The sequence below is a fragment of the Centroberyx gerrardi genome, chromosome 5 (genome assembly GCF_048128805.1).
Source record: "Centroberyx gerrardi isolate f3 chromosome 5, fCenGer3.hap1.cur.20231027, whole genome shotgun sequence".
Taxonomy (NCBI): Eukaryota; Metazoa; Chordata; class Actinopteri; order Beryciformes; family Berycidae; genus Centroberyx; species Centroberyx gerrardi.
Genome location: NC_136001.1, coordinates 13,015,680 through 13,043,287, shown reverse-complemented (window position 1 = coordinate 13,043,287; position 27,608 = coordinate 13,015,680). Strand labels below are relative to the sequence as shown.

The window sequence follows — 27,608 nt, the reverse complement described above, 5'->3', positions numbered from 1 at the left end:
CAATTAGTTATTTATTCATTTATTTATTTATTTTGTAGGTTGATGTAAGCAAGATGACTTTCAATTTTATGTTTGAGCCCTTGGAGGGGAAAAAAAATGTGTTGTGCTTGTGCAGGTCAAGCGTTAACATTACATAATATTGCACCCCGATTTGTAGTTGTAATACTTTGAATGACCACTTGGCCGTGCCATCACCTCAATCACTGGCGCATCACCTCAGGTCAACTTTATCTCCCTTTGATACAGAAACATTTCAGATAACCTATCGCTCTAATTACCGAGCGAAAGTAGGCTAGTAAATGCACACAAGGTAGGATCCTACAACTCGATCAGAAGGATGTGACTCTATTTTTGTTCTAATGAAATGACAAAAAGGGGGCACCATGCATACATTCACCCATCACTTCATTGAATTAAAGTGTGGGAGGTGGGACCCGCCTCACTTCCTCAATTCCAGTTCTCATCTCAGGGCGGTAGCTAAGATGCGTCAAGCTAGCCAGTGACAGCTAGAATACGACGGGAAGTTAAGCTACGTCGCCTTCAAAATAAAAGCATAAAATTGTACTGGTCGTGTCCACAACAACAATAATCTTCTCGAAATAATCAGTGGAATTATAACATGAAATATGGAGTGAAACTAATTAGATGCCGAGATGATTATATCGTATAATGTTGATCAAAACCGCTGCAATATACTTTACGTTTGTTGACAAGAGTTTAGTTTGACATTTTTAACAGGAAGTCCCGTTTTTGTTGTGGTTACCTTGACACTGGTGCTGTAAAGTTCATTGTGGCAGCAAGTCATCTCACAGTGGCCCTGGGGTAGGAGAGGCGCCGAACAAGTTTCATACATCGTTCCTTTCGGATAAGAAACGTTTAGTTTTTGTTTGTTTACCATCCGAGGAGACGGCAGTGTGAAGCATGGCTGCTCTTTCAGCCTGGTTCTGGAACGAGAGGTTTTGGCTGCCACACAACGTAACCTGGGCGGATCTCGCAGACCCAGCTCCCGGGGTGGAGTATCCCAAAGCTGGACACTTGCTTTCTGCCTTGCCGTTGGCTTTGGGGATTTTCTTCGTCAGGATATTCTTTGAGAGGTTCGTATAGTAACGTTACCGCTCCTTTCCTTCAAAAACAGACAGTTGCTAGTTATGAGAGAAACTACCCACTATAACGGACGAGAACGTAACGTTACGTTTTACATCAAAGGAATGAGGAGCATCAGTAACTTTGGGGTTAAGTTAACTCAGGGGTTCCCAAACTTTGTTTTATGTCAAACCGCCATTTGGATAGATATGTAGACCACAGACCCCCGTTTGGTAAAGGTTTTGTCCCTCAGACCCCCATCTGATCTTGTGTTGTCTTTCTCTACTGTAACGTTAGGTGGGAAGATAACAGTGGAAACCTCTTATCAGAATAGTCATTAAACGTTGCCTTCAAGTGCTAACTTCAAGTGAATGCAGTAATATTGAAAATAAACTAATCCTCATTTTGCTGGGAACGCCCCTGGATCCCTGTTATTGACAACCTGGGAACCCCAGACCCCAGTTTGGGGACCACTGTGTTAACCGCTCTGCTTGTGTTTTAAGCTAATGTTAGCCTGGCTACTGGTTTGTTTCCTGTAGTCAAACAAACCAACTGATGCATGCATGCTAAGAGAGAGAGAGAGAGAGAGAGAGAGAGAGAGAGAGGGAGAGGGAGAGAGAGAGAGAGAGAGAGAGAGAGAGATGCCCTGCCAGCCTGCTGTGAAACTGCCACATCTCGTCACATAAAGATGGGCAGGGTCCAGTGGTCTGCTGCTGCCCTGCACAAAGGTGAAGCTGTGCCTTTGTTAGGCGCCGAAAAGTAGAGAAGGCACTTGATGATGACATAGCATTCAACACACACACACACACACACACACATACATATACACACACACCCCGGCTTGATACACACACTTGAATGCCAAGCCGCTGCAGGCCTTGCTGCACAACCAAGTGGAGACATGTCATGGAGGCATTTTGCTGTGGCAATGGATTTTGATTATTCATTTGACTATTGCATAGTTGAGAGTTGATAGTTCATAGTTGATCTTATACCCTTCCTCCCACCCCCCCTAGTAAAGATAAGGCAGACCCAAGCTTACTGTAATACTGATAAGAGGGGGAAGCATTGCAGTCCCACATAAGGCAATTTCAAGGCATGTCTAGCTCTTCTGGGTCAGTCAGTCTGGTATGACAGACAATCATCCAGACAGAGGAGATGCTGTCCCATAATTCTTGGTTCCTCACTAGTGTCACATTCGCTCTCTCAAAACAAGCCCTCTTGTTGTGGGGTTTTGGACGTGTTTAGCCCGTTGGCCTGGGGGAAGAGAGAGAGAGGGAAGTTTGAGTTTGACACAAACATGAGGTCCAGCGAAACGATACCAAGCACTTTGTCGTTGTCGGTTTTAGAAAAGGCTTTAACGCTGGTGGCATACGGTTGATTGGTTTAAACGCCGTCTCAAAACTCACCTTTTCATGTCAGCCGTCTACTGTTTTTTTTATTTGCTTTGTCTGTCTTGTCAGTATTTCTTTTATTTCTGGCTTTGATTTTATTGTCTGTCTTATCTGTATTTGTTTTATGTAGGCTATGTGTCTGATTTTATTGTCTGTTTTGTTATCTTATTTCTATTACGTTTCTTTTATATTGCTGCTGTTCCTTTTGTTGTCAAGCACTTTAACCCTGGTTTCAAAAGGTGCTATATAAATACAGATTTACTTACTTACTAATGTCGTTCGATTGACAGAAAGCTTGACATTTCCTGTCAGACTTAAACGTAGTCCACTGCCATCCTGTCACTGATACTGTCAGTGGCTACAGTAAAAGCCCGTCCACTTGACTGAAACTTGGACTAGTGTGGTGGAAGAGATGATACAGTGGTTTCACTGAACTCAACACCACACTTCATTCAAGGTTTCAGTGAAATGTTTGTATTGCCATTGATGTGTAAAGGAAAATTGGTTAATTTTATAACATTTTGATTGACTAATTGTTTTATTTAGGTAATGATTGCTATTGTTTCTTGTTGCCGCACGTGCGTCCGGCATAGGCAGAGCAAAGTGATGGTCTGGTCTGAACAGAACAGTGTTCCAAGACTATGTTGGATTGATTGATTGATTGATTGATTTTTTTATTATAGTGTTATACACCCAATTCTGGTGCCCAGGCAACATTGGCTTATAAGACATTGTTTAGGCCTACATGAAACAGAACAGAGAAAATAGTTATTGTATCGCAAAATAAAAAAGGATATTAAAAGATAAGTAGGCTAATCCAGATATACATGTAGTGGACATCCATCCATCCGACTTTGACAAAAAGAGGCACCATTTCACTTAATCATATAGTGCACTTAGTGCACATAGCCCTCTATTCCATGCTTCAAATAAGAAATGAACAAACTCACATTTCTTAGATCTGAACATAAATTACAACCTGTGTTATACCTGATTATGAACAGTGCACATCATCTTAAAAAGTAAATATTCCTGGAAATGTAAATTGGATAGGTAGCTGGAGTTAGCCTGTATGTCGCCTAGTCACAGACATACGGGGCCAGCCCCAAGCACACTGGAGCCTGCGTTGTCTCTTCAATCTGGACATGGTCAAGTGACTGTGAATAAGGAGCAATCGGATAGACACACTGCAGAGCGCGTCATACTTCCAAAGCCACGCCCACCGTGGGGGAAAACAATATCGCTAACAAACAGGCAAAAGCGGCGATCGGGAGGAAATCTTAACAGATATGGACAGCCTGACAAGATTTTTCCTGTTTTCGAGTAGACAAGTCTGTCAAAGAATTATTTCAGCACACTGCCTCCAACAGAGAGGAGAAGGTAACGTTACACTGAAAAAATGAACTTAATTGGCGTCCATCAATGTCCTTTTTCAATAAAGCCGGATAAATGATCCTACACAGTGGCCTGAAGTGAAATACTTCGACATTTACCACTACTTAATTTAATCACCAGGTAAGATAATAAGTTGATAATAATTTCACTTCATATTTAAAAATTGGAAATACAGCTATGCTTTTCAGACTATAAGTTTGAGCGACGCTGACGTGACATTTGTTATTAAAGTGGATTGTTGTTAACTATCTTATGTTAGCTAACAAGTCAGTGAGATTTCTCATTACTTTTGCACCCTGGACTGGCAGTCAATACAGAGCAAACTATCCTGAGACCCACACATGAATGCAACTCTGTTTTATAGAGAGGAATTGGCTCAGTAATGTTAGCTTAGTAGCAACCTAATGTTAGAACAGCATGGTAGCTTTTAAACACAATTTAACATTCAGGTTATCTTACAAGAATATAAGTAGATAATTACTGGTAAGTTACTGACCAGTGACAAAATGCTGGCAATATAAGTGTACTTAGTCTCAGGGTCCCAAAGTTTCCCCCTCTTCTACCATGTACCACTGTCAGCGCCTCTCTCCTTACGGCCTAGATCCCCATTTTTCTTCTCAACGGCTCCCTTGTTTTACTCGGGAGCCCAAAAAACTTTAAGTTTGTTGGCTGTGAAGCCCACCACACAACAGCTTTTAGGCATGTTTAATTTGGGGAATAATGACAATGATGTACATTCAGTCACACAAGGTGAATGGAAAGCGGTGCAGCGGCTTCCCCCACGATGGGCGTGGCCTATTTTATGCACTGTCTCTTATGGAGGTTACTAAAGAGAATAGCTAAGGTGTTAGAGTTGCTGCTGGATCGGCTGCAGCGGTGCCTATGGAGCTGAGCGGCCTGTCTCAGGTGCCAACGATGACTGTCTTTCCCTCTCTCATGTGGGGCTACTCGCCAGGAGAGATAGGGCCCGGCCCTGTTATCAGAGACAATTTACTCTGACGCTGCCCGCCGCCCTGCCGGGTGACTGGCTCATTCATTTATTCATCAGAAAAACATCAGACCACGGCTTGGTTTCCTACCCCCCCCCCCCCCCCCCCCTCTGCAACCCTGGAGCCCAAACACTGAGCATGCTGTTTGGCAGGCACACAATGCACACACACACACACACAGATGCACGTACACAATTGCATTATGAACAGTCTCATACTCACACACACGTTCACGCAGTCACAGACTGATGAGGTTGAGTCTGGATGGTCTGTCCTCTCACACACATCCTGCCACCAACGGTTTTTGCCACATGGCCTAATTTTAGTTGTTGTTTGCTTGTTTAGAAAATGGAGGACTTGCTTGTGTATCTTAAAATATGCCTAGATAGCATGCCCAAGTATGAAATAGGCCTAATTCTGTCATTGTGTTATTTGAAACCAGAGCCACAAGAAACAAACAGGCTTGGTAGTGGTTTTGAAAGTCCATGTCGCTAGCCTCTGCCTCTCTCTGTCTCTGGCTCCAAACATATTTGCCTTTGTCCTAGATAGGCACCATTTTTATGCATACAATAATCAAGGAAGCTTATCTGCAGGATCCTCCTCCTACCTGCAGGCAGTTCTTTTCTTCGCTTGAGTGACAGATTTCCTCAACTGAACTAGGCCTCTTTTTTAGACCAGCTTCTTCTTGTCTGATGATAATCATTGCTTTGCACTTGGCAGTGACTTTGTAGATGGAACAGTCGTGCTATTTTGTGTGTGTAAGCCTAGGCCCTTCTAAGCCGTGTCATGGGTTGAACGGTGTTAAGACTACAAACAGTGATGTGTATGAGATTATGACTAGACAGACTTGCCTTGTAATCTGTTGTTGACCGTTTTGACTTTTGTCTTATAACTAGCAGGTACTCTGCCTGACACACCGTCTCAAAGGGAGGGCTGTCTCTTGTCTCAAGGAAGTAAGGGAGACGCTGTAAACCAAATGTGGACATGTCGCATTAAACATCCTCTTGTTCTGCTCTGTGTTCTGTTTATTGCCCTGGGATCTGGCATTGTTTCTTCCCGGTGTTACCTTTCTTCCAGACTGTCAGCTCTGTTTTCGCGAAAACACCTTTCAACTTCACAAATCGAATGAAAGCCAGGATTACACCCAGCGCTGCGCTATGAATAGAACCGTGCCTCGGCCTAGGCCGAGGCCTGGGACTGGGAAGTTTTTCCAGTGTCAAGGTTGTAGCTCTTCCCTTCGCAGCCATCGGGGCCACCAGTGTCAGTGTACGCAGACCGTACTGAGCCTGTCTCTTGGTAACGGGCTCTGTGTATGTTGGAGTGGTCAGGTCCTGAGGAGGAACAGGGATGTTTTGACATCTGACATAAATAGATTAGCTTACGTCTCTCGTCTTTCTTTCTCCTGTTGCCGCTGATTGTCCACTGCTTTTCACTGCAGGCTGGCACTAGCATGGGCTGAATAGCTCACCTTTTGGCTTATCTACATCCTAACCATTGATAACTATTTAATAGATGGATTGATTGTGAGAGAGATAGGCACTCTAAGCCTAATCATGGAGTTAATTCAGGATGACAGAATCAGGCTTGCACGGTGCGTCCCATGCATGACTGTGTCGTCCTTGAGCTCTTAGGCGAGGAGACAGAGCACAGTGGCATTGTTGTCACGGAGGCTGCATGCCTGCTCGTTAAACTGTTTTATGTTCAAGCGGTGCACTTAAACACACAGTGAAGTGCAAGGAGTGAAGTGAATTGCCTGGAGTAATGTTTAACAACACAATGTCACGTGACGCTGAACTATCTGAACTGATATTCTCTTCCTCTCTGCTTAATGTTTTTGTTTCTGCACCTCAATGCCACACAGTCCTTCAGGGTTTTGGGCCAATTCACTTTAAATTCAGTAAATTCAATATGTGAAGTGAAACTGCTCTCCAAAGGTTAGTGATAAAGCATATACTCAAAAGTGTTTCATTTCACGTAAAACATACCAGACTGACTGACCCAGAAGATGCCTACACTTAGAAAATGATTGTGCATCAAACTAAAAGTTTTAGTTTCAAAGTTAGGAGTTATCTTAAGATTTTTGCTTACAGAATAGTTTCATTTTTTGAGTATTTAATCCATATTTTTTTTTTTAGAGTTTTTGAACTTGGTTTGAAAGCAACGTGACCTAGCCCTGTTATCCACATACTTCTCATTGCTCTAAATCGTCGGTTCAGAACGAGGTGACCGAAGTACCGAGAGGTAAAGCTGGTTCTTGCTGAGAAACGATAAGAACAGGGAGGACAAGAAGTGTGAGTCCTTATGCCTCAGACAAAAGGCCTTTTTTTCCCTCTCTCTCTCTGTCCTTCGCTCGTAATGAAACACAATGGCTCAGGTTATTTTGTGGTGAGTGTCAGATTCCCATCACTGGGAAGCCTCTCCTACCACTGACACAATAGAATTTTCATCAGACTATGGAGGCTTTCACTGCTGCAATGCAACTCGCCATGTTCATTATCGGTGAACCAATACCAGAGGAGCTTGATTTTATCAGGCTGTTAGGCTTAAAGCTTCACTTACTTACTTACTTACTCCTCTTCATCCCCTATGGGACATAAGGCTGCAATGAGCTCTCTCCATCGCATTTTGTCCTTGGCAACATGTTGCGCCTCTCCCCATGACAGGTTCATCTTGTTCAGCTCCTCTGTCACAGTTCTGCGCCAGGTGGTTTTGGGCCTCCCAGGTTTTCTTTTGCCTGGTGGTGTCCATCTTAAGGCAACTCTCGGGATCCGGTTCTGCTCCATTCGTAGCACATGGCCCAGCCATCTTAAACGTCTGTGTGTGATTTCTTTGGTGATGTTCCGGCTACCTGTGTTCTTGTACAGTTGGTGGTTGGAGATTTTGTTTGGCCAAAAGATATGGCATATTCGTCTGAGGCATCCATTGTGGAAAACTTCCATCCTTCTCACGTCTGTTTTGACCACTCGCCAACTCTCTGAACCATACAGCAGAACAGACTTGACGTTGCTGTTGTACAGGCGCAGCTTCGTTTTAAGGCTGTACTATTTGGACCTCCAGATGGGGCGGAGTTGGGAGAAGGCACCCTGAGCCTTTCCCAGCCTTGCTTTGATGTCTTTTTGGACCCCGCTGTCCTTACTGATGAGGCTGCCCAGGTAGGTGAAGTCTTCCACAAACTCAAGTGGTTCCCCATTCACAAGGATGGGTGCTGTAGGGGTGGAGTTTACATACATCACTTGTGTTTTGGAGGTGTTGATGCTGAGTCCAACCTGCCTGGCGAAGTTATCGAGCCTGTCTGTTTTAGCCTGTATGCTGGGGTGGTTGGTGGAGAGGATAGCAAGATCATCAGCGAAGTCAAGATCTTCCAGCTGGGAGAACAGAGTCCACTGGATGCCTCTGGGTTTGTCTGCTATGGTGTTGGTTGGGATCCAGTCTATGGTAATGAGGAAGAGGATAGGGGAGAGGATGCACCCCTGCCTCACTCCAGACTGGACGGAAAACCACTCAGAGAGGGTGTTGCCCATGATGACGCTGCACTCAAAGTGTTCATAAAATGTTTTTATGATTGTGATGATCTTTGGTGGAATTCCATAAGAGTGCAGTATCTTCCAGAGAGTGTTTCGATGAACACTGTCAAAGGCCTTCCTGAAGTCTACAAAAGGAATGTAGAGGGGTGTGTTCCATTCTAAGCACTGCTCTATGATGTTTCGCAGTGCAAAGATCTGGTCCATACATCCTCTTCCCTTCCTGAAGCCTGCTTGCTCCTGTCTAAGCCTGGTGTCAATGGCTGCCTCCATCCTGTTGAGAAGGACTCTGCAGAACACCTTGCTTGGAATAGAAACAAGAGTAATTCCTCGCCAGTTGTTGCAATTCTTGATGTCACCTTTTTTGGGGATTTTGGCTATAAGACCTTTGGACCTTAAAGCTTCACTAGGCGAGGGTTTTTTGTATTTCCTTTTTTTTTATTTGAAGAATGTGGTAAGGGTACAGACATCAATCATACAGTTATAATTATTACTGTTACTGTTAACCCAAAAATTCAATTTCTCGAAGTTTTGTTGTTTTATTTCCCATCCACCCACTCCCTCCCTCCATCTCCCTGCACCCCAAGGGAAAGGGGTGCAGGGAGAGGTTTTTATGTAAAAATACACCCATCTTATCAGCCTAACACACAAAGTGGGGTATTGAAGTTCAAATTTTTAAAACGGTAACATCTTGCTTCCATTTGGAGCTGCCAGTGTGTAAAGTTGCCTTGTGCAGCTTTAACCTAAGAGAGGTCACTGACACTTGTGTAAAGGGTCTGATGGTGTGTGTGTTTCATCGTTTTTTTTCCCCCTCATTATTAATTTACATAACTAATAGCGCTACCATACACTAAGAAAATTCTAAGCCATCAAAATTTTTGCAACTTGAGATTCAAAGTAGAGATGCGCTTTTTCAGTTGTTTTCATAGGTATTGGTTCTAAATCCATTTTCTGTAGATAGTCCCAAGGTTTTCAGTTTAACGGTACTTCCTGGAAAACTGTCATCATAGCCCTGGGATGGATGGTGCTGAAAGAGTCATAGCGAAAGTACTTCAGCTGTCATGTCATGAATTGTACTTTCTTCACCAGTCACTTGTCACATATTATTTGGAGGGAGGTTCCTACATTAGTCCTTCGCTTCACCTGACGGCTTGTTAGCATCGTTTGCATTCCTCAGTAAAACCAAGCGGCACGGCCAGCCGCAAGGTTGACAATCCACCGTAAAGCTAGACTTCACAATGCTCAGACAGTTAAATCAATATTTGTCAATATGGCAGGTCATGGAATTTCTGAAATATTGTGGGATTTTGAGAAATGCAGGCTTGTTCCAGACAGGGAAGTCATTGAATATCAGGGAATTTTTGTCATTTTGCAGGAAACTACTGGAATGTGTCTTATAGCTTGTTTCATACACTTTCATTGCATTAGACTGTGGTTACCAGCAGTCCTTTACATTCATACATTCAGTCTGAGGTTTTTACCAGGGTCAGGGTCAAGCCAAAATGTTTTCAGCACAGTATTTAGTTCTTGAATCCTCTTCATAGGTAATAAGATGTAAAGAGAAGAGACTGAATTCAACCAGACTTATCCCTTGAGAATTATTCTTACCTGAAAAACAGTACTGCCATGTCATGAAGGAACTGAAATTGTTAGGTCATGGAAACGCTCTGTAGTAGTCATAGGAAATCATGGAAAAGTGATGGATGTTTTCACCACTTGCAAGGTGCAAACCCTGGCATGAACAACTGGCTCTCAATCTGCAACGTCAACGAGAGTCCAACCCCTGCGACAATGAACTGGAGACTGACCTTATGGACTCAGAGCTATTACATCCAAATGAGCTTTATTTTATTGCTTATATACCTGTAAATGCACCTTGGTTACCACCACTGTGTCTATGAAGTGAGTTTGTCATTCAGTGTCAGCGGCTTCAGAACTTTTCTCTTGATGACATCACCGAAGTCTCTGGTCTCTCGGGTCGCTTGTTTTCTGGCTTTCAGAGAGGAATGTTCATGTTCACAAATCTAGATGTAACGGTTCAAGATCACAGAAATGTGTCTGTTCAAGCGTGGGTTTTCTATTTAATTTTTTGCAATGCCTCCTGTGCCAGCGCACAGCCTTGTAAATGATTGGTTTGACCTTTTTATTCAACTTGACTAGATCCAAAAAAAGGAGGAGAAAAATAGGTTCACACACAGAGCGCTCAGATTTGGCCCAACAGCAGTTATTGCTATGTTCTTGAATTCCGAGAGCGTGAAGGACCAAGGATCCTGGACCAAGGACAATGATCACTGATTGAATACCATTCAAATCATGAGCCAAACAAAATGCAAAGTAGGCTAGCCTCTCTTATTGCACACACACACACACTCAAGGAAGCATATCTGTCAAGCCAAACTTAATTTTCTTAATTTCACAATTTTCTTACTTCACCTGCACACAAATGAAGCATAAAGTTTGAAATTACTCCTGTCTGTCCCTACACTTCATCTTCCCCCTCTCTTTTGCTTTCTCTCTCTCTCTCTTCCTCTCTCTGTCCGACCCGGGACTTTATTCAGGAAGTATTTATTTGCCATGGAATAGATGTCATAGCATGAATATGAAACAGCTCTTCAGTGTTTATCAAACGGGTCCAGTGTGTTTTCCTTACAGAACTAATGTGTATCTTTTGGACAACAGCGAGTGACCGTTCATCTCCGATGTCTTGACCTCTGTGACAGATTTATTGCCAGCGGCTGTGCCCAGAGTCTCCACATTCAGGCGGACATTGGACGAAGAGCTCAGCCCAATGCAGTGCTGGAGAAAGTGTTTACATCCATCACAAAGGTACACCAACCGTTATTGTTGTCTTTGGTTTCTTTCTGACTGCTGTTTTTAACCCCTTTACCTTCGTTTTAGGTCGCACCATACATGGAGCAAAAACATTTTGTGTTTATATTTGTCTTTACCAGGGTTTTCCGTCACTACACTGTAAACTGAATCGGTTCTTGAAGTGGATTTTCTTCTACATTCACAACCTAGAAATTGTCTGCCTTTATTCTCTCTGCAAAGGCTGTTTTAAGAGGGAAGGCTCCATCATTGCTATGTGAAATGCAGTTTCAATTTATATTTTAAATCAAGCAAATTGACCTCAACCCTTGACTCTACCTGCCCTCAAAGGCTCAGTCTGGAATAGCAGTAGTGTCACCTATGGTTGATGTTTATTTCATCGGCCTTAGAAATCTCTCTCTCAAATTTATTGAGGGCTCTAATTACAAAAAGCTGCCAATATGTGCATACAGTTGGACATGATATACTCAAAAAATTATGGATCCTGGCATGAAATCAACCAAAGGCCGAAAAAGGCAGTGTTAGGTAATTGTCCTCAGTGCCCTGTGTCCCTGTAAATCTCAATCTCCGTCTCACTGTAATATGTCTTTTACTGCCTCTCACACCTAGCTCAGGCACTCTTCCATCTCTTTCAAACCCTGCAAGCTACACATTACCTGCATTGTAAAATGCCGCAGACAAAGGAAGGTTAGTTGAGGTCGTTTAGCCGAGCCGTACAACATAGCAGTGCATGATATACATGCCCCATAGCGTGTTAGGGAAGGCTTTGTTTAGGAAGTGTTTCATAATGAGTCACTTAGTAAAGTGTCATTCAGTAAATGCAAGTGTCAGTTAGCATTTATAACCCCCCCCCCCCAAATCCCCCAAAAAGATGAGATCTTTTCTGTCATTTATTTGAAGCCATTTCTCTGATACTATTCCTGAATTTTTTTTCTTTTGCTACACTGCCTGGAAATTTGAAAAAAAAAGGGGGTGGGTGGGGGCTAACATGTGACTCAGGGGGTCTGGATCCAGACAGTGAAACTAATTGTTTGTTAATGAAACAAATCATCTTTGCTGGAAACAAGATGAAACAGGGTCACATGGATTTTGTTTGGGGGATGGAAATTCCATTGGAGGAAATGAACTTGGGCACATCCGCGCATGACGAAACAATTATGCAAGAATACACGTCTGCCCAAATAGTTACTTAACAACATTTGCAGGAAGTGTTTTCAGTTCTATTGCGGCTATTTTTCAGGTTTCGCTGAATCTTTTGAGTGCAGATGTTGTCCCGATAATTCCTGCACTTGCTTAGCACACACACACTCTTGTTTCATTCAGTTATGTTGAGAGTGTCTGTGATTAAATGTGAATTAAATGTTTGCTGAAGCCTCTCTCCTCTCTCTCTCTCTCTCTCTCTCTCTCTCTCTCTCCACAGAACCCAGACTCACGGCATCTGGATGGGTTGTCCAAGCAGCTGGACTGGGAGGTGCGGAAGGTCCAGCGTTGGTTCAGGCACCGCAGGAACCAAGACAAACCCAGCACACACACTAAGTTCTGCGAGAGCATGTAGGTTAATGCCCACTGTGTTCACCTTTGACCTCTCTGCAGGCTTGAGCACACGATTGCTGTGTTTATTTCCGTGTGGGTGTGGTGTGACAGCGGTGTGTCTGTCTGTATGTTTGAGTTTCATGCGTTGCTGTTCCCTCAGATCAGTTGTGTTGTCTGGTTAGTGATTTATTTGGTCTTTCCTTTACTCCTAGGTGGCGGTTTACATTTTATCTGTGCATATTTACCTATGGGATCCAGTTTCTGTGGCAGGTGAGCTCGTCCGCAGATCTGGCTGGGAAACAGTGACGATCGGGAGGGAGAAATTCGCTTTGTTTGTTTTTCATAGATGATATTTGATGGGCATGTTTTATTTCCGTGGATAATAGCATTAGCATTTGTTTGCTGAACTAATGTGCGTGCTTGTGTTGGTTTTTGTGCAGTCGCCTTGGATGTGGGATACGCGGCATTGTTGGTACGGTTACCCCTATCAGGTGAGATGCAGCTCTACGCTCACACAATAGCCACTGATTGCTTAATAACCTCTGTGTGTTTTGGATAGTCTCGTACATGAAGGGGCCCATTTCCCAGGCACAGAGTAAACTTAATCATGTTATAATCCTATTATATCACTGACTGACCATGCACAGAAAAGTGGCGAGTGTTGACTTTTTTCCTTACCCTCCTCCCTTTACCTGTGTGTGGATGATACTGAGGAAGCATTGTCAATGTCTCTGGGTTGAAGACACTGTATCATGTTGATTTTAGATCCATTATTTCTATATATTTCTTTCAATTTATTTAAAAAACGATAGTTCCTTCCGGTCCGCAGTTCTGATTGTCTGAGACATGTTATGCGTCGGTTAGCAACCACGTTGCTTAGCTATTGCATATTGTTTGTCGGAAGATAAATATTTAATTATTATTATGTTAAATAACTATTGCTTAAACATATAACATTTATGTAACGTTTGAGTTGGTTCTGCTTCCGCCTCTCATGGCATCATGGTGGTTCATTTGGACGCATGCTGTGTTGATTTGCGAAGTTGTGGATTTGAATTTGTTGCAGTGTTTGTCACATATCATCCCCTCACCCTCCAATCTTTCCTTTTTAGCAGAAATGTCTTAAAAAAAAACACTTTAAAAACACCTTAATAAATCAAAGAAATGCCTTCACAATGACCTTAAATTTGACCTGTCTACCCTCTCTCTACGTGTCTAGCTCCTGACTCCAGGGCTTTACCACTACTATGTGACAGAACTGGCTTTCTACTGGTCACTCATGTTCTCACAGTTCACCGACATCAAAAGGAAGGTGAGGGGAACAACAAAAAGGGAAAGTGCTGTCTCTGTCGGGGATGGCCATAGCTGCCACTCCCTGTTGGAACATTTGTTAATACACTTCCTCATTTGCCAGTGACGGAGTGTTTGTGTGTTTGTGTGTGTGTGTGTGTGTGTGTGTGTGTGTGTGTGTGTGTGTGTGTGTGTGTGTGTGTATATGATGCAAAGTTTTTCAAATGTGTGCATGGATGTCATGCATTAAGACTAAAGTTGATTTCTAGTTTGCTTTGTGACAAGCTGTTACAATTGTGTTCATTTGAGAAGGTCACATGATTTATTGGTGGGGGGGGGGGGGGGGGGGGGAGCACAATCTGTGAATGCCTCGTAGTTTCAGCATGTGGGCAACAACTGTCATGTGATGGCAGGATGGAAAAGGCCTAACTCTAATAGAATTACAGAAATTCCACAGAATAGCCGAGGGTTGGAGCTGGGGCTAGTTGGGGCCAAAGACACTTTGTTTCAGTTGTTTTATACAGCCAATCAGTGGAATGTGATAGTGAAAAGTAGGCCAGTGCCGCTTGTTTTAAGGTGCAGGCTGGAAGAATCAGGAGCTGAAAGCTGAGAGGCAGCTGTTCATGTTCTTTGTGTGATTGAATTAATTATCTTATTCATAGTGTGATGCTCACGGGGAGCAGCTAGCTCCTGCTCAACTGATTGCTTCAGTAGATTTGTGTCTTTCAAGCTAAAGGCTGTTATTCATATCGGAAATTCCAACAAGCCTAATATTTTTCACTATTTCACCTTTGCTCAACCAGGGTAGTCACATTGTGATGAAAATCTCCTTTTGAGTTTAGCCCTAACCACGAAGGCATTGTGTAAATTTACACATTAAACAACAAGGAACAAAACATACATAGAAAAATCCAAGATGATAAAGGTATTTTTCAAAGAAGTAAAGGAGCCAGCATTCCAGCAAGCAGTGGCCATAAAGCTAACTGTGGTTAATGCCTCTAATTTCAAATTTAAACTGGAGACTAGTAAGACTAGTGCCCAAGTCAAGACCTTGCAGTGAGTTCCATAAGGATCATGGGAGTTACACATCGCTGGCTTTCCTAACTCAGTCCTTGTAACAGGAACTTCAGCCTTTATTAAATGGCCCAGATCTGAGCCTGTATTCTCCACGATGACTTGGCAGAAAGAGTGAAGTGCTTAGATTGGCAAGTGCCTTAAAAGGGGTTGTACAAAAATGCCAATGTTTTTATGGCAGTCCAGCTTGGCTATTCTTGTTTTACATACTGCACAGTGGTAATCTTGGTGTAGTAATAGACTTTAGAAAAATCTGAATGTATTTCTGAAACTTGTTAAACTTGCACTGTGCTAATGTCAGCCCAGATGACTTGGCTGTCAAATGCACACGTCTCCTGTCAGTGTTGTGGGCTCTTAAGTCTCTGCCTGTTTGTTTGTCTTGGATTGTTCTGAGGTGTTAACCTTTGACCTTAATCTTCTCCCTCAGCCTCAGGCTGCATAAATCGAGCTCCGCTGTTGAGTCAGATGCTAAAATAACTTGTAGCTGTCTGATTCCTCTGAAAGGGTGAAAATTGTCTGTTTAGAAATGATGGTGATAAAATTTGGCACATGCATGAAATAGGTTTGTTGATACAGCGGTGCACTTTGTTACATAATGTAAAATCTGATCTACAGTTCCGCATTGGTTGGATGTTACACTTTGGTAAATGTACAACCATGAAGGGTATTAAGGGGGGCAAAGGGTTGCCAAGGAGACAAAATGCTATAAAAATTAGGAAGGGGAACCACTTCCAATACAAAAAGCAGTGCTGCCTGAGGAAGAGTGTATCGACTCAAAACGTGTGCATGCATTGTATAGTAATAGTATAGTAATATATAGTATAGTATATATATAGTAATAATATTTACTGTTCCACTGCCTATATACACATTTCTATCTTTGAGAAAGTTAACTTGAATAAATAATTTGCATTAACAGTGGTTCCCCGCCCCGTACTTTCTATACTAAGGTAAAAACCATGAGCCTAGGTCATGTTCTGACAAAAAAAAGCTCACACCCCTTATGTGCCCTACATTAAAAGTTCTACATGAAGCATTTCAACATTAATAAATCATTACCACATTAACTGAGACATTATTATAATTACCATTAACAAATGACACCATCATCGAGATGATTGGCAGCCTCTACTTGCCTCTACTGTATTGCATTTTACATGATGTCTCACCGGGTTGGATTTCGCGAGAAATCTGCTGGATTGCGTTACGGCACAAATGGATATTTCTGTATGGCACAAAACGGGAACCGTTATACTTTGCAAGTAATACACAACTTTATTCCAGTTCCACATAATTCAACTGCATAATTTCATCTTCATGTTAGCTTACCTCATCAGAATGGATATTCAGTGTTATCAAGGTTTCTGTTGTCGGCTTTCATCCTTGTTCTTGCTCTTCGAAACAAACGCACACAGAGAGATGCCAGGGACAGTGAGGAGGGACAAGTAGCACCATCCTCTTTGTGACAGGAACCAGTGGGGTTAATGGGAAATGTGGTCTTATTTTTGAAAGACACAAAATGCTTTTAATCCACAATCATTGTTGCTTTGGTTACAGATCAGTCATTACCCTTGGTGGGGAAACAAGGAGCAGGGAGCTACTTAAAAATGCACTTTACAACCACACAACACACAAGACAAAATGACAGGAAAACACAAATGCTGATCTGCCCTCTCCCTTCTTACATGCAGGACTTCCTGATCATGTTCATCCATCACCTGGCCACAGTGAGCCTGATCAGCTTCTCCTATGCCAACAACATGCTGCGAGTGGGGAGCCTGGTCATGTGTGTCCACGACACCTCTGACTTCTTGCTAGAGGTCAGTCAGACACAGTGGTGACTGAAAACCGCTGTCTTGCATAGAGTGGCCACACACTGCAAGATTTCTCTAACTAAACTGAGAAAGTTCCACGTTCAAGACTTGGATGTTTGGAGAGTAGCATTTAAGTAAAAACAGTGATGTAGGGTTGCGCAATCAATCATGTATAATTACACTCAGTAGCCACTTTTTAAGGTGTTTTTAAGACCACAGGTAGTAACAGGTAGGACCCATTTTGTGTCCAGGACAGCCTGTATTCTTCGTGGCATGGATTCAGCAAGGGGCTGGAGCCGTTCCAAAGGGACTTTGGTCCATGCTGACTCCATAATGTCACTCAGCCCCTGCAGATTTTTCTGGCAGCACATTCATGCTGCCAACATCCCATTCCACCTTGAACGAGTCTCTCCGTTCTCCTCTGACCTCACTCGTCGGTGAGGCATTTCTGCTCCCAGGATTGCAGCTGACTGACTGTTTTGTTCATCGTGCTATTCTCAGTAAACGAGGCACTGGAGTGCGTGAAAGTCCCAGGAGGTCGACCATTTCTGAGATGCTGGAATCGTTGCATCCGGCACAAATGATCATACCACATTCAAAGTCACTTAAATCGCACGTCTTGCCCAAACTTCTCAACTGTGACTGCATGCTTTATACTTATGCTTTATTTACACATGAGCTGTTTGCATAAACCTAATAAAGTGGCCACTGAGTGTATTATCAAGGCTAATTATTGTATTTCAGTCATTGTGATCACAGTATCTCGGATAATAATCAGGATGATCATTTTAGCCATAATTGTGCAGTGATGTGGGATTCATAAATGGGACTAAATCTGGTCAGATGGGCCCACACAGATTGGCACTGAATGACTAAATGACTGACTAAATTGGTGTGACACACTGAGAGCCAGTCAGATTCATTCTGCAGATTTAGCCCCAAATAATTTTTTCCACAACCTTTTACAATGTCAGAGCGAACGTTCTGCATCAGATCAGCGTTTGTCTCTGCAGCTTTCTCATTGTACCCTGACCTTGAATATTTGGCTCGGATGACAACTTTCTACTTAATTATTTCAAGAAATTTTGTGGTGTTTTTCCACCCTCAGACACAGTGGAGTGGAGACTATAGAGAATGAGTTTGGTTACATGTTAAAATCTTTCTATTAAATGGAGAGTAACCCAAACATAAATAGTAATAAACATAAGCAGTAGAACCTGACAATAACTTTCACTGTTGATGACCTACTTTTCATGTGGTTAATGGTAGTAAAAGATTTGTGATTCGACGACACATGATTAACTGCAGTCCCACATTAAATGTAGTTTCCTTTTAGTGCCACAGGACGTTGTTCAGTAGCCTTTTTGCTATAGATCTGTAGGCTTATTAAACAATGAAAATGACATGTAATTGTTTTCTAGTGTTTCCAGTCACTTCCAATTGGCTGAAACCCAAACAGATAGGAGTAAGAGCCAAGGAATTTGGCGGGGTTAATGTGTGTGAAATAAATTCTGCAGTTTACAGGAGCACGAAGCTTATCATTAAGTGTTGTCTTTCTCATTTTCTTTTTCAACAGGCAGCCAAGCTGGCCAACTATGCCAAGTACCAGCGCTTGTGTGACTTCCTGTTCATTGTGTTTAGTGTGGTATTCTTCATCACACGGCTCGTTATATTTCCAATATGGTAGGTGCTCCATGACAACTGCATAGTTAGAATAAATATATTTTAATCACCCTACAATTACATCCATCAATTTAGTAATGCACAAGACATACTTCAAAGTAAAATGTTTTTATCTCATGCTTTCCCGGCAAAGTAATGTTTTTAGTTTTGCTACCTTCCTTTGATTTCTACTTTTTCAACAGCAGGTTTGGTTAACAGCTCACCTTTTAAATGTGTAAATAACACTCTCTTTAAACTATACTTCGGAAAGCAACTGCTTTAGGTGGAGAAAATAGAGATCTCAGAGGTCATGAGTTACACTGGTCAGCACCACACAGCCTCAGGTCTATACTCTGCTCCCTAAATGTATTCTAGGTGACATGTGAGATGGAAAACCACCAGCCTCTGTTGTTTAGAAATAATGGTGTACAGTAATTTCCAGGGAGCCAATCCGACCAACAGAATAATTATCATCAGTAGATTCATCTTCTGCTTCCTAGCCAGTGCATTGAGACCTACGCGATGTTTAGAGTTGGTCTTCTGGGGAGCTGTTTAGATGGCGATTATTCCTCGACAGGGACCTGGGTGTTGAAGCTCCCTCTCTAGAGAGACAGACAATAGGGAACCTATCATTGGCGAAGGTAACCTGAGCAGCTATATTCAATGTCTTGGTGTGGATGAGGGATGATGCTAGTGTTGCTGCTGCAGTTACCCTGGACTGAAATCCATACCGCTACCAGGGGGAGCAGGTCTGTTGACAACCTCCTGTCACTCAACTGGATTTAAAGGAAGACATGAGCTCACCTCCACTCACCTAATATTACAGTAGATCTGTGGCACTCGCCTGCTTGGTTGTGCTGTTGCTACATGGCATCCAAGAGGGAATTTCAGCCTGCACTGCTTTGATAGGCCTCATCGGAAGAGCAGCGGATAATAATATGAAAGTACAGCTTGCCAACTTATTGCTCCCACTGGGATGAATTATTTTGTGTGTGTGTATGACCGAGAGAGAGAGCGCGAGTGAGACTATTATGTAAATCTGTGAGTTCACGTGTACACCTTCTCGCATCCCTGTTTTCCAGGATCCTGAACACCACTCTGTTTGAGAGCTGGGCCATCATCGGGCCGTACCCGTCCTGGTGGCTCTTCAACTCCTTACTGCTGATCCTCCAAGTGCTGCACATCATCTGGTCCTACCTCATAGCCCGCATCGCCCTAAAAGCCATGCTGCGGGGCAAGGTGGGTCACAGCATGGAGGGGTACATTACCAGTCAGATGTTGTATGACGCTGTGCTGAGGCGGTGGCCGTCCTATACGTCTCACTTTTTTTTACTGCACAGGGGGAATTCTTTGGAAAATTTAAGCCTTGTTCTCTTTTCAGCTATCAGAATACACAAGTAATCGTCCGGCGAGAGGTCGTCTTAGAGTTTAGTGTCACGAGTTTAGTTCTGCTTAACTACATTTGAGGAAGAATGGACTGCAGCGGCCAATGCAGCACGTCTGTGAGACAGTGTCAGGATAGGTGCGTGGTAAAGGACTCCGGACTGGGCCTGCCCACTGTGTCCAGGCTAGTGGCACATACTGTACAACACAGGAATGTCCTGAGGTTTAGTGCAGTCCAAACTTTATGCAAACTTTTTTTCAAGGGACCTAGATTTTAAAAATAGTTTCACATGATTCAGAACTGCGAGCTATTGTGTGAACTAACCTTAATAGAAAACCTTTTGTCCTTAAAACGTTTTACTCAGCTGAACTTTTGCAGTGACATTGGAAGACTTTGGAAACACAAGTATTATAGTTATTAGCTAAGAACTTATTAGTATTATACGTAATTCATCAGAATAATTTGTCTGACTAATGTTTGTGTGACAGTGAAGCACCTTTGGTCCCAATGTAGACACTGGTTTGATGAATAGTGCTTAAAACAATACGTAAAAACAATTTTGCAATGGCTATACAGCAGTCAAACAAATAGATAATAGTGCAAGCCAGGCATCTGCGGATGACGACAGAGCATTAATGGAAATGAATGACATAACTCTATAGCTATTGGTGCAGAACCTGCTGCCTCTACACTTTATTTCACGCTGTTCCTGACTGTGTCTCATTCTTTCTGCAGACGCAGTCTGTCTCCTCTCCCTCTGGAATGAGAGATCCTGTCTTTCTGTCTCTCTTTCTCCACTTCTCTCTTGCTTCTCTTCGTTTGCTCTGTCCGCTTGAGAACTTTACCTTCTGTTTTCTGCTGTAAGTCTCTGTTCACTCCTTCTATTGGGATTCCTTTCACACTTTTCTAATTGAATCATTCCTGCCCAATCCCATAAGGATTCATTGTAGTTTTCACTTAATTGGATAGCTGTTGCAGTAAATCAATGTTTATTTTCACCTCCGTCTGCAAGCTGAGGAAAAAAAAAATGCATGTGATTGCAGGAGGATAATGGCAAATGATGGGTAATGCGGTAATAGTGTTATGAATGTCAGGTATGTCCAACTGTTTCTCATTAGTCAGGAGCGGGTTGAAATTGCCCCACACCACCACCCTGTGGTTATAATGCACACAGGCAGTTTTGCATAAATAGACCAAATTTGATTTGTGGAATTGCATTTTTCAACAGAAACTTATTTCCAACAGTAGCAGCCTGAATATATTTATTTTACCTTAAAGCTGCACTAGGAAATATTTTTATGTAAAATACACCCATCTTATCTGCCTAAATCACAAAGTGGGGCTTCAACAGAGAAGAGTGTCCTACCCCCCCTGATTGTGACGCTGTAGTTTCACCCCGTCTTCCCAAATGAAATTCTGGCGTTGACACCAATGAGCAAAATACAAACTGTCTCCCAAACAGTAGAGAGGGAGCATCTCCGTCCAGATAAAGCTGGTGTAAAGCATCACAGACTGGCTGGGTTGGTAAACATGAGCGCGCTGTGTGCAGTTTACTGACATCACGTTACATGATTTCTGGGTAGTGAAGATCAAATTTGTCAAACGGTTATCTCTCAGTGCCATTTGGAGCCGCCAACGTGCAAAGTTACCTAGTGCAGCTTAACAATCAACACTAAATCACGTAAGGCAGGAAAAGTGTTGTTGTCCCAATAAGTGATGTCAAATCAGGTGTTTTGCCTTTGACAGATGATGCAAAACACCTGCTTTGACATCAGTGCCTGGGGTGCGGCCAGAAGTGCAACATGCTTAAAGGTTTTCAACCCATAGAGAGCAGTGCAACAACACTTTCCTGCCTTATGTGACTTAGTGTTTGATTTGAATGAACTGTCTCCAGATATATCACCAGGCATCAATGTCTGTCCTAAGTTAAGACAGTTTTTGTTTATTTCTCTGTAGTGTTACAAAACAAATCATACCCTCCAAGAACTTAACTATACATCTCCCCCCTCCCATCTTGCCTGCCAGGTGTGCAATGATGTCCGCAGCGACATCGAGAGCAGCTCAGAAGAAGAGTCGGACGCGCCCAGAGAAGGCCTCAGAGCCTCCCCTCACACGCCCAAGGGAGAGAACGGCACCAACGGCCACTGTGCCGCTACCAAAGCCAGAGCACAGAACCACAGCAGCTGGTGACACGCAGGCGTCAAGCTGAAGTTTGTCCCCCACAACGTCTTGAAGAGCTCTTCCTCTCTTAATTCTATTCCCTGGACATTCCAAAGCTCCGGCATCACACGTTCACACACACACACACACATCATCTCTTATCATACAGTACACTGACAGTGAGCGCGCACAGATGTGTTGGTGAACGGATGACGGATACACTGACACTAAGGCCGTCCAGAGCCCCGTAATGACACAACTCCAGAAGTGACATGTAAAAACTGAGATGATAAAAAAAAAAAAAATCTATTGCAATCAAAAGCAAGTGATTTGCATAACCGTATTTTTCCAAGTGAATGGGATGTTTGTGTTGTTTTGTTTGTGCTGAGTTTTGCTGCAGACAGTTGGTTTCAATGTTCTCTCCCAGTTTTATTGGTCAGATGAACTTGAGTTTTTTTACCCTTTGTGACTTTTTGTTCCGTTCTACTGTTTTACTGTTTTTTACTACTTCTTCCGAGACCAAATGTTTATGAAATTGTTTGTCATGTTTAATGTACAGTGTTGCCTGTACTTTGACGTCAACTGCCTTTAGAGGAATCCAGGTGTGAGGACTGTACAAAATGTCTGGTATCACGTTCTCACTTGAGTGCCTTGTAAAAAAAAAAAAAATGTATTTCCAAATATATTCAGTTGTTGAAAGATTGCTTTCTTATTGCAGTCCTATTTAGAAACATTGCGCTGTACTGTGTGGTTAAAGGCATTTAATATAATACAAACAATGATCCAGTGACACTCATCTTTACCACCCAAAAGGGCAATCTGCTCACACAATGTACTTGATAGGCGGTATATACTCTACTGCTGTAATAAGAATATGTTCTTAGTTAAGTTGCCTGATGAAATTAAAATGTTTTTTTTTTAATGAACAAGAACTTTTCCTTGTGACAGCACAATACCCTCACATACATAAGGTAATCACAAATGTCCAGAGAAGAATAAACATCTTCATGACTTAGTGACGGACAAAAGGAAGGAATGAGAATTTCCATTTCTGTGCAAATCGGAAGAGCAGTCCATCTAGTCTTTGATAACTTCATGGTCTTGGTTTTCTGCTGCGAGCTGCAGCTGTTTTTGCCTCTCCATGTAGCGGTATCCTCGCATTACACAGAGGTAGCCCCCGTAGGCTGTCAGTAGCATCATTGAGGCAGAAAAAGCCCGATACCCAATGTCAGCCAGGCGCTTTCCAGACACCATGGTGAGGATCCTAGAGGAAACAGAGGCAGTGTCGGTCCAATAGCAACGTACACTTACAACTTAGTAAGGCAGAAGTCCACCCTAAAGCTAAAGAAATGACAGGATTCTTGAGATCTTAGTCCCATCAACACTTGTGAACATAAACTCTCCCAAAGCCAAAAATCAGAACCGATATTCTCATCTAATGTCTTCTCATCAGGGTTGGGGCCATTCGTGAATTGAATTGAGAATACATGGTAAATTCCAGGTTAATTACTACAGTTGGAGTAGGAATTGTACCCAGCTCTAAGGAAACAGAATGTGAATTCAATTGGAATGAGAGAAAAACTGAGTTGAATTCCATTAAATTTCATGACATTCCACTTCTAAGGGAGAGAGGATAATGTGGTATGCCCCCCCCAAAAAAAAAAAAAACACGGGAGTTCACAGAATTTCATTGAACTAAATGCAACTTCCTGAAATTCCAATTCAATTCCAATTCTTCAGTTGAATTAGAATTGATGAGTTCATTCATGAATTGACGCTAACGCTGCTTCTAGGGACAGCGTACTGGAAACTGAGTTGTGAACTAAAAATGCAGATAAATATAAACATGTCCCCCTTCATCACTGCAGGCTAGCTAGCTATAATCGTTAGCTGCGTACACAAACAAAGCAGTCTATTAATAGTATTTTTTTTACCTCGGAACATTTTAACATTCTGTCATTTCTTCTTCCGAAGCGACTGTAATTGCCGTTGCTTACCTTTGTTTTAAAAGTTGATAACACACGCAGATTTTCGGTTTTGCCCTCAATGTCAGCACAGCATGGAAGCTAGCTGTCAGCTTCTACCTTTGCTTACGCACGGTACGAAGGCTGAAAGGGACATCCGCTGCTTCTTCTTCGTCTCTCAGTTTAATGGCGGATCGCAAACAGAATAGCTGCATATCGCCGCCTACTGATTCGGAGTGTGTATTACTATGTCTATGTATAGTTTTTTTTTTGTTTTTTTTTACAGCTATCTTATATTCTATTATTTAAACGTGTATATTTAAAAAATAATAGTGCTCTGTTACATTCACCCTGTTTGTCGAGTCAACTCATTTCCAGTCTCACTCACCCTTGGCTGAAAACTTTCCCTCTCAATAACAAATGTGTTTCATGATAAGGTTATGTCTGCATGGAGTGCAGTTCTAAGATATTGAGCATTAATGATTCTACATACTAGTTGGAAAAGCTGCCTACATGTGTCTATATTTAACCCCAAAAGTGTCTTTAAGAAAAACAAAAACAAAAAAAAATTAAAAATTAAAAAAACACCACACCAGACTGTATAAAGCCTGCACAGCCTGCCAGTCTTTTGGAGACTGTTTTACAAATGCCTATTACCCAGGAAAGTATTTGCCTACTAAATTTTACTAGTACATCCAAAGTAGATCTTCCTGTACAGAATCCACTTTGACAAGCACTAAAGAGTAACTAAACCCCAGAGTGTTGGCTAAAGTGCCTCTACCCTGGAAATTCAAAAAATGCCTCTAGAATCCTAATCCTAATCCTTTTTGTTCCAGAAAGTATTAATGGCTACTATCATCTTTTTTTTTTATCCATTTACTCAAATGTGATGTAACTGCCTGCATTTGCTGGATCTCTGCGAAGTTTAAAAGGTAAGATTAATGCGTTTTTTCATCTGGTAGTGAGTTGGTAAATAACGCCCATTTCTGGTATGTGCATAGCTGTTACCATAGCAATATGTTACAGACCTGAAACAGAGCTGTTTTTCTCAAACTGCTCATAACAAATTATGTTAATGTAGATGTTAATAATACTTTCAATTTGTGTGTAATTTGGTTCAAATAAACGTATAGCGGAAGATGTCCACTGGTCTACATTTTTTCCTGCTGCACTTCTCGATGGTGTTTTTGATACCGGGAAATGGCGGCCGAGTGAGACCTCTCTTCGTCTTCCTCTCCTCCTCTCAGCCAGCTAGCGCTAGCAACATATCTAGCAGGCTAGCTAGCTAATGCACACAGCAGCTAACTCAAGAGATAAGAGATTGTGGAAAAAATATCCGAAGAGCCTTTATATCATACATGTTCACAAATATTCACCTTTTCCCCCTGAAATATTCATTCATTCATTCACTCACACCAGAATTCACCATACTACGCATGCGCCCAACAGCAGCCCATTCTGAACAAATATGTATTTTTACAAATTTAAAGGTATGTCTAGGTCTGAAAGTGGTATCACTAGCTTACTAAAATGGTGGCTAAATCAGAAAAGAACGATTTGGACTGAATTTGAAACACTCTCACTGAAGCGGCCAAACAAATTTTAAGGGAAGACGGAAGTAGACAGAAGTGAAACCTCTCGCATTTTTTTTAAATCAAAGATCCTTAATTTATGGGTCGTAACTCTTGTTTCCTACCCGGAATTATTTTGAAGACACACACGGCAATGGCAGCATGTACGACAGAAAAGTTAGAGAGCGACGCCTTTGATGAAATAAATGATCCAGGTGCCGCTCCCTATGGAAACTTTATAAACTATTACACCTTTAATCCACCCGAGAATCGTTTAAGCCTCATCCCAAAAACACTTCTACAGGATTTAGTCTACAGCGACAGTCATGGCACCACACTGATGCTCGACGTGGGATGTAATTCAGGGGTAAGTGTCTCTGGTACTCTGAGGTTGAGACGTGCACTTTCTTTTTAATTGTGCTCACTGATCTTTTTTTCCTTATGCAACATAGCCCTATCTTTATTAAAGGTATAAAATTCTTGATCATGATCTTTCCTCTTCTTTCCCCTCTGAATGACAGGAACTGAGTGTAGCCCTGTACAGACACCTGCAGCAGAAGCCCCGGTCTGAGGAAGACACCAAGGCAGCCGGGACTCTTCATCTCCTGGGCTTCGATTTGGATGAGAGCCTCATCCGGCGGGCTCAGCAGACCAACCCTCTGCCCACCAACATCTCCTTCATCCCCCTAGACATCACTGAAGACACTGAGAGCCGGAGCCAGCTGGAGGGCTACCTCAACCGGCACGGCTGCTCCCGCTTCCACGTGTGTGTGTGCCTGGCTGTCACGATGTGGGTCCACTTAAACCACGGAGACTCGGGCCTGCTGGAGCTGCTCTCTCGCCTGGCCTCCATCAGCCAGTACCTCCTGCTCGAGGCCCAGCCCTGGAAGTGCTACCGCTCTGCGGCCCGGCGACTGAGGAAGCTGGGCCGCTGTGACTTTGACCACTTCAAGACCCTGAGGATCCGGGGGGACGTGGCACAGCACGCCACGGAGCACCTGGAGAGGCGCTGCGGCATGGAGCTCTTGCAGAGCTTTGGCAGCACTGCTTGGGACCGGAAGCTGCTGCTGTTCAAAAGGAAATGAGGACAGTGTCAGGTGTTTGCTTGTCGTCTTTTTCTTGTCGTTACAGGTTATACGTTATAGGTGCATTACCGCCACCTTCTGCTTCGGAGTAGGGACCAGAGACTAGATTCAACCTTTTAATCCCATTTGATTAATAAAATCAAAAAAATCCTGCAAAATGTGCCACTTGATAAGTTCATTATTGTCTTCATATAAAATTCCTGGATTCCCGAATCCCGCCTTTCTAAATCCTCCTTTCATTTGTTCTCTTTCCTCCTCATATTCTCCACACTGCATAATTACATGTTCGACTGACTCTTCAACCTCACAGTGAGGTGTTTGCTTGTGTTCCGATTACGACAAATCCACAACACTCAAATTTTGACTAAAAAACAAAAAAATCGAATAATTAAGCAACAAAATCACAATCTGTACAGTGTTCTTCTATGATAAGAATTATGATAATCATTTTGTTGCAAGTTCCCCTCTACAGTTAAACATACTGTAGATTTCTCATTCACTTTACACAGATTAATTTGCAGTTTTGGTGGCAAATTTTTTGCTTCCGGGTTTCTTCTTCCTCACTAGTTAAGAAGGTTTGTTTTACCGCCACCTACTGAACTGGAGTGTGAACACGTATAATACCATTAATATACCCTTTCTTTCCGCCGCTACTTGGTGGAGGCTTTTATCTAAAGCATCTCACAGGACTGGTAGACATGGTGAACTTCAGTGGGATTTGAACCCCTAACCCTGCAGTATTAGCGCCTTTTTCTAGTCAGGACTCCATGGACAATTGTTCTGGATCTTCTATCCGTTTTGGTCAGCACTCAGTAGAATCAGGTGGGATATTAACCTCTGTGGCTTCTCACAGCGTCTGA

At 42.6% G+C, this 27,608-nt stretch overlaps 3 protein-coding genes across 5 annotated transcripts; 2 read left to right on the top strand and 1 right to left on the bottom strand.

The window, feature by feature from the left end:
• Window positions 1–757: 757 nt before the first annotated feature.
• Window positions 758–22,858, top strand: cers5 (ceramide synthase 5). 3 transcript variants are annotated; one of them, XM_071903794.2, is made up of 10 exons: window positions 761–1,094; window positions 11,103–11,208; window positions 12,632–12,762; window positions 12,957–13,014; window positions 13,185–13,235; window positions 13,964–14,056; window positions 16,800–16,928; window positions 18,499–18,605; window positions 19,667–19,823; window positions 21,994–22,858. In XM_071903794.2, the coding sequence occupies exons 1-10, from the start codon at window positions 922–924 to the stop codon at window positions 22,156–22,158; spliced, it is 1,170 nt and encodes a 389-aa protein (XP_071759895.1). In that variant the 5' UTR covers window positions 761–921; the 3' UTR covers window positions 22,159–22,858. The 3 variants fall into 3 exon arrangements, with proteins under 3 accessions (XP_071759897.1, XP_071759895.1, XP_078139781.1); XM_078283655.1 differs by lacking the exon at window positions 761–1,094 and adding an exon at window positions 10,661–10,716 and having other exon boundaries at window positions 11,062–11,208; XM_071903796.2 differs by lacking the exon at window positions 16,800–16,928 and having other exon boundaries at window positions 758–1,094.
• A 16-nt stretch (window positions 22,859–22,874) lies between these two features.
• cox14 (cytochrome c oxidase assembly factor COX14) lies at window positions 22,875–24,264 on the bottom strand. The gene is made up of 2 exons (XM_071903799.2): window positions 24,126–24,264; window positions 22,875–23,392 (listed from the first exon to the last, which is right to left on the bottom strand). Exon 2 carries the CDS (start codon window positions 23,380–23,382, stop codon window positions 23,206–23,208), a length of 177 nt encoding a protein of 58 aa, XP_071759900.1. The 5' UTR covers window positions 23,383–23,392; window positions 24,126–24,264; the 3' UTR covers window positions 22,875–23,205.
• Window positions 24,265–25,816: 1,552 nt separating this feature from the next.
• bcdin3d (BCDIN3 domain containing) lies at window positions 25,817–27,018 on the top strand. Its single transcript, XM_071903942.2, has 2 exons — window positions 25,817–26,030; window positions 26,185–27,018. The coding sequence occupies exons 1-2, from the start codon at window positions 25,818–25,820 to the stop codon at window positions 26,746–26,748; spliced, it is 777 nt and encodes a 258-aa protein (XP_071760043.2). The 5' UTR covers window position 25,817; the 3' UTR covers window positions 26,749–27,018.
• The last annotated feature ends 590 nt before the right edge of the window (window positions 27,019–27,608 follow it).

What these genes read in the sequence shown, in the direction of transcription:
- cers5 (XM_071903794.2), top strand. Translation starts at nt 922, where the DNA reads ATGGCTGCTCTTTCAGCCTGGTTCTGGAACGAGAGGTTTTGGCTGCCA. An exon ending in CTCGTTATATTTCCAATATG is followed by an intron (nt 18,606 to 19,666) that starts GTAGGTGCTCCA and finishes CCTGTTTTCCAG; the next exon opens with GATCCTGAACACCACTCTGT. An exon ending in AAGCCATGCTGCGGGGCAAG is followed by an intron (nt 19,824 to 21,993) that starts GTGGGTCACAGC and finishes CTTGCCTGCCAG; the next exon opens with GTGTGCAATGATGTCCGCAG.
- cox14 (XM_071903799.2), bottom strand. Translation starts at nt 23,382, where the DNA reads ATGGTGTCTGGAAAGCGCCTGGCTGACATTGGGTATCGGGCTTTTTCT.
- bcdin3d (XM_071903942.2), top strand. Translation starts at nt 25,818, where the DNA reads ATGGCAGCATGTACGACAGAAAAGTTAGAGAGCGACGCCTTTGATGAA. An exon ending in ACGTGGGATGTAATTCAGGG is followed by an intron (nt 26,031 to 26,184) that starts GTAAGTGTCTCT and finishes TCTGAATGACAG; the next exon opens with GAACTGAGTGTAGCCCTGTA.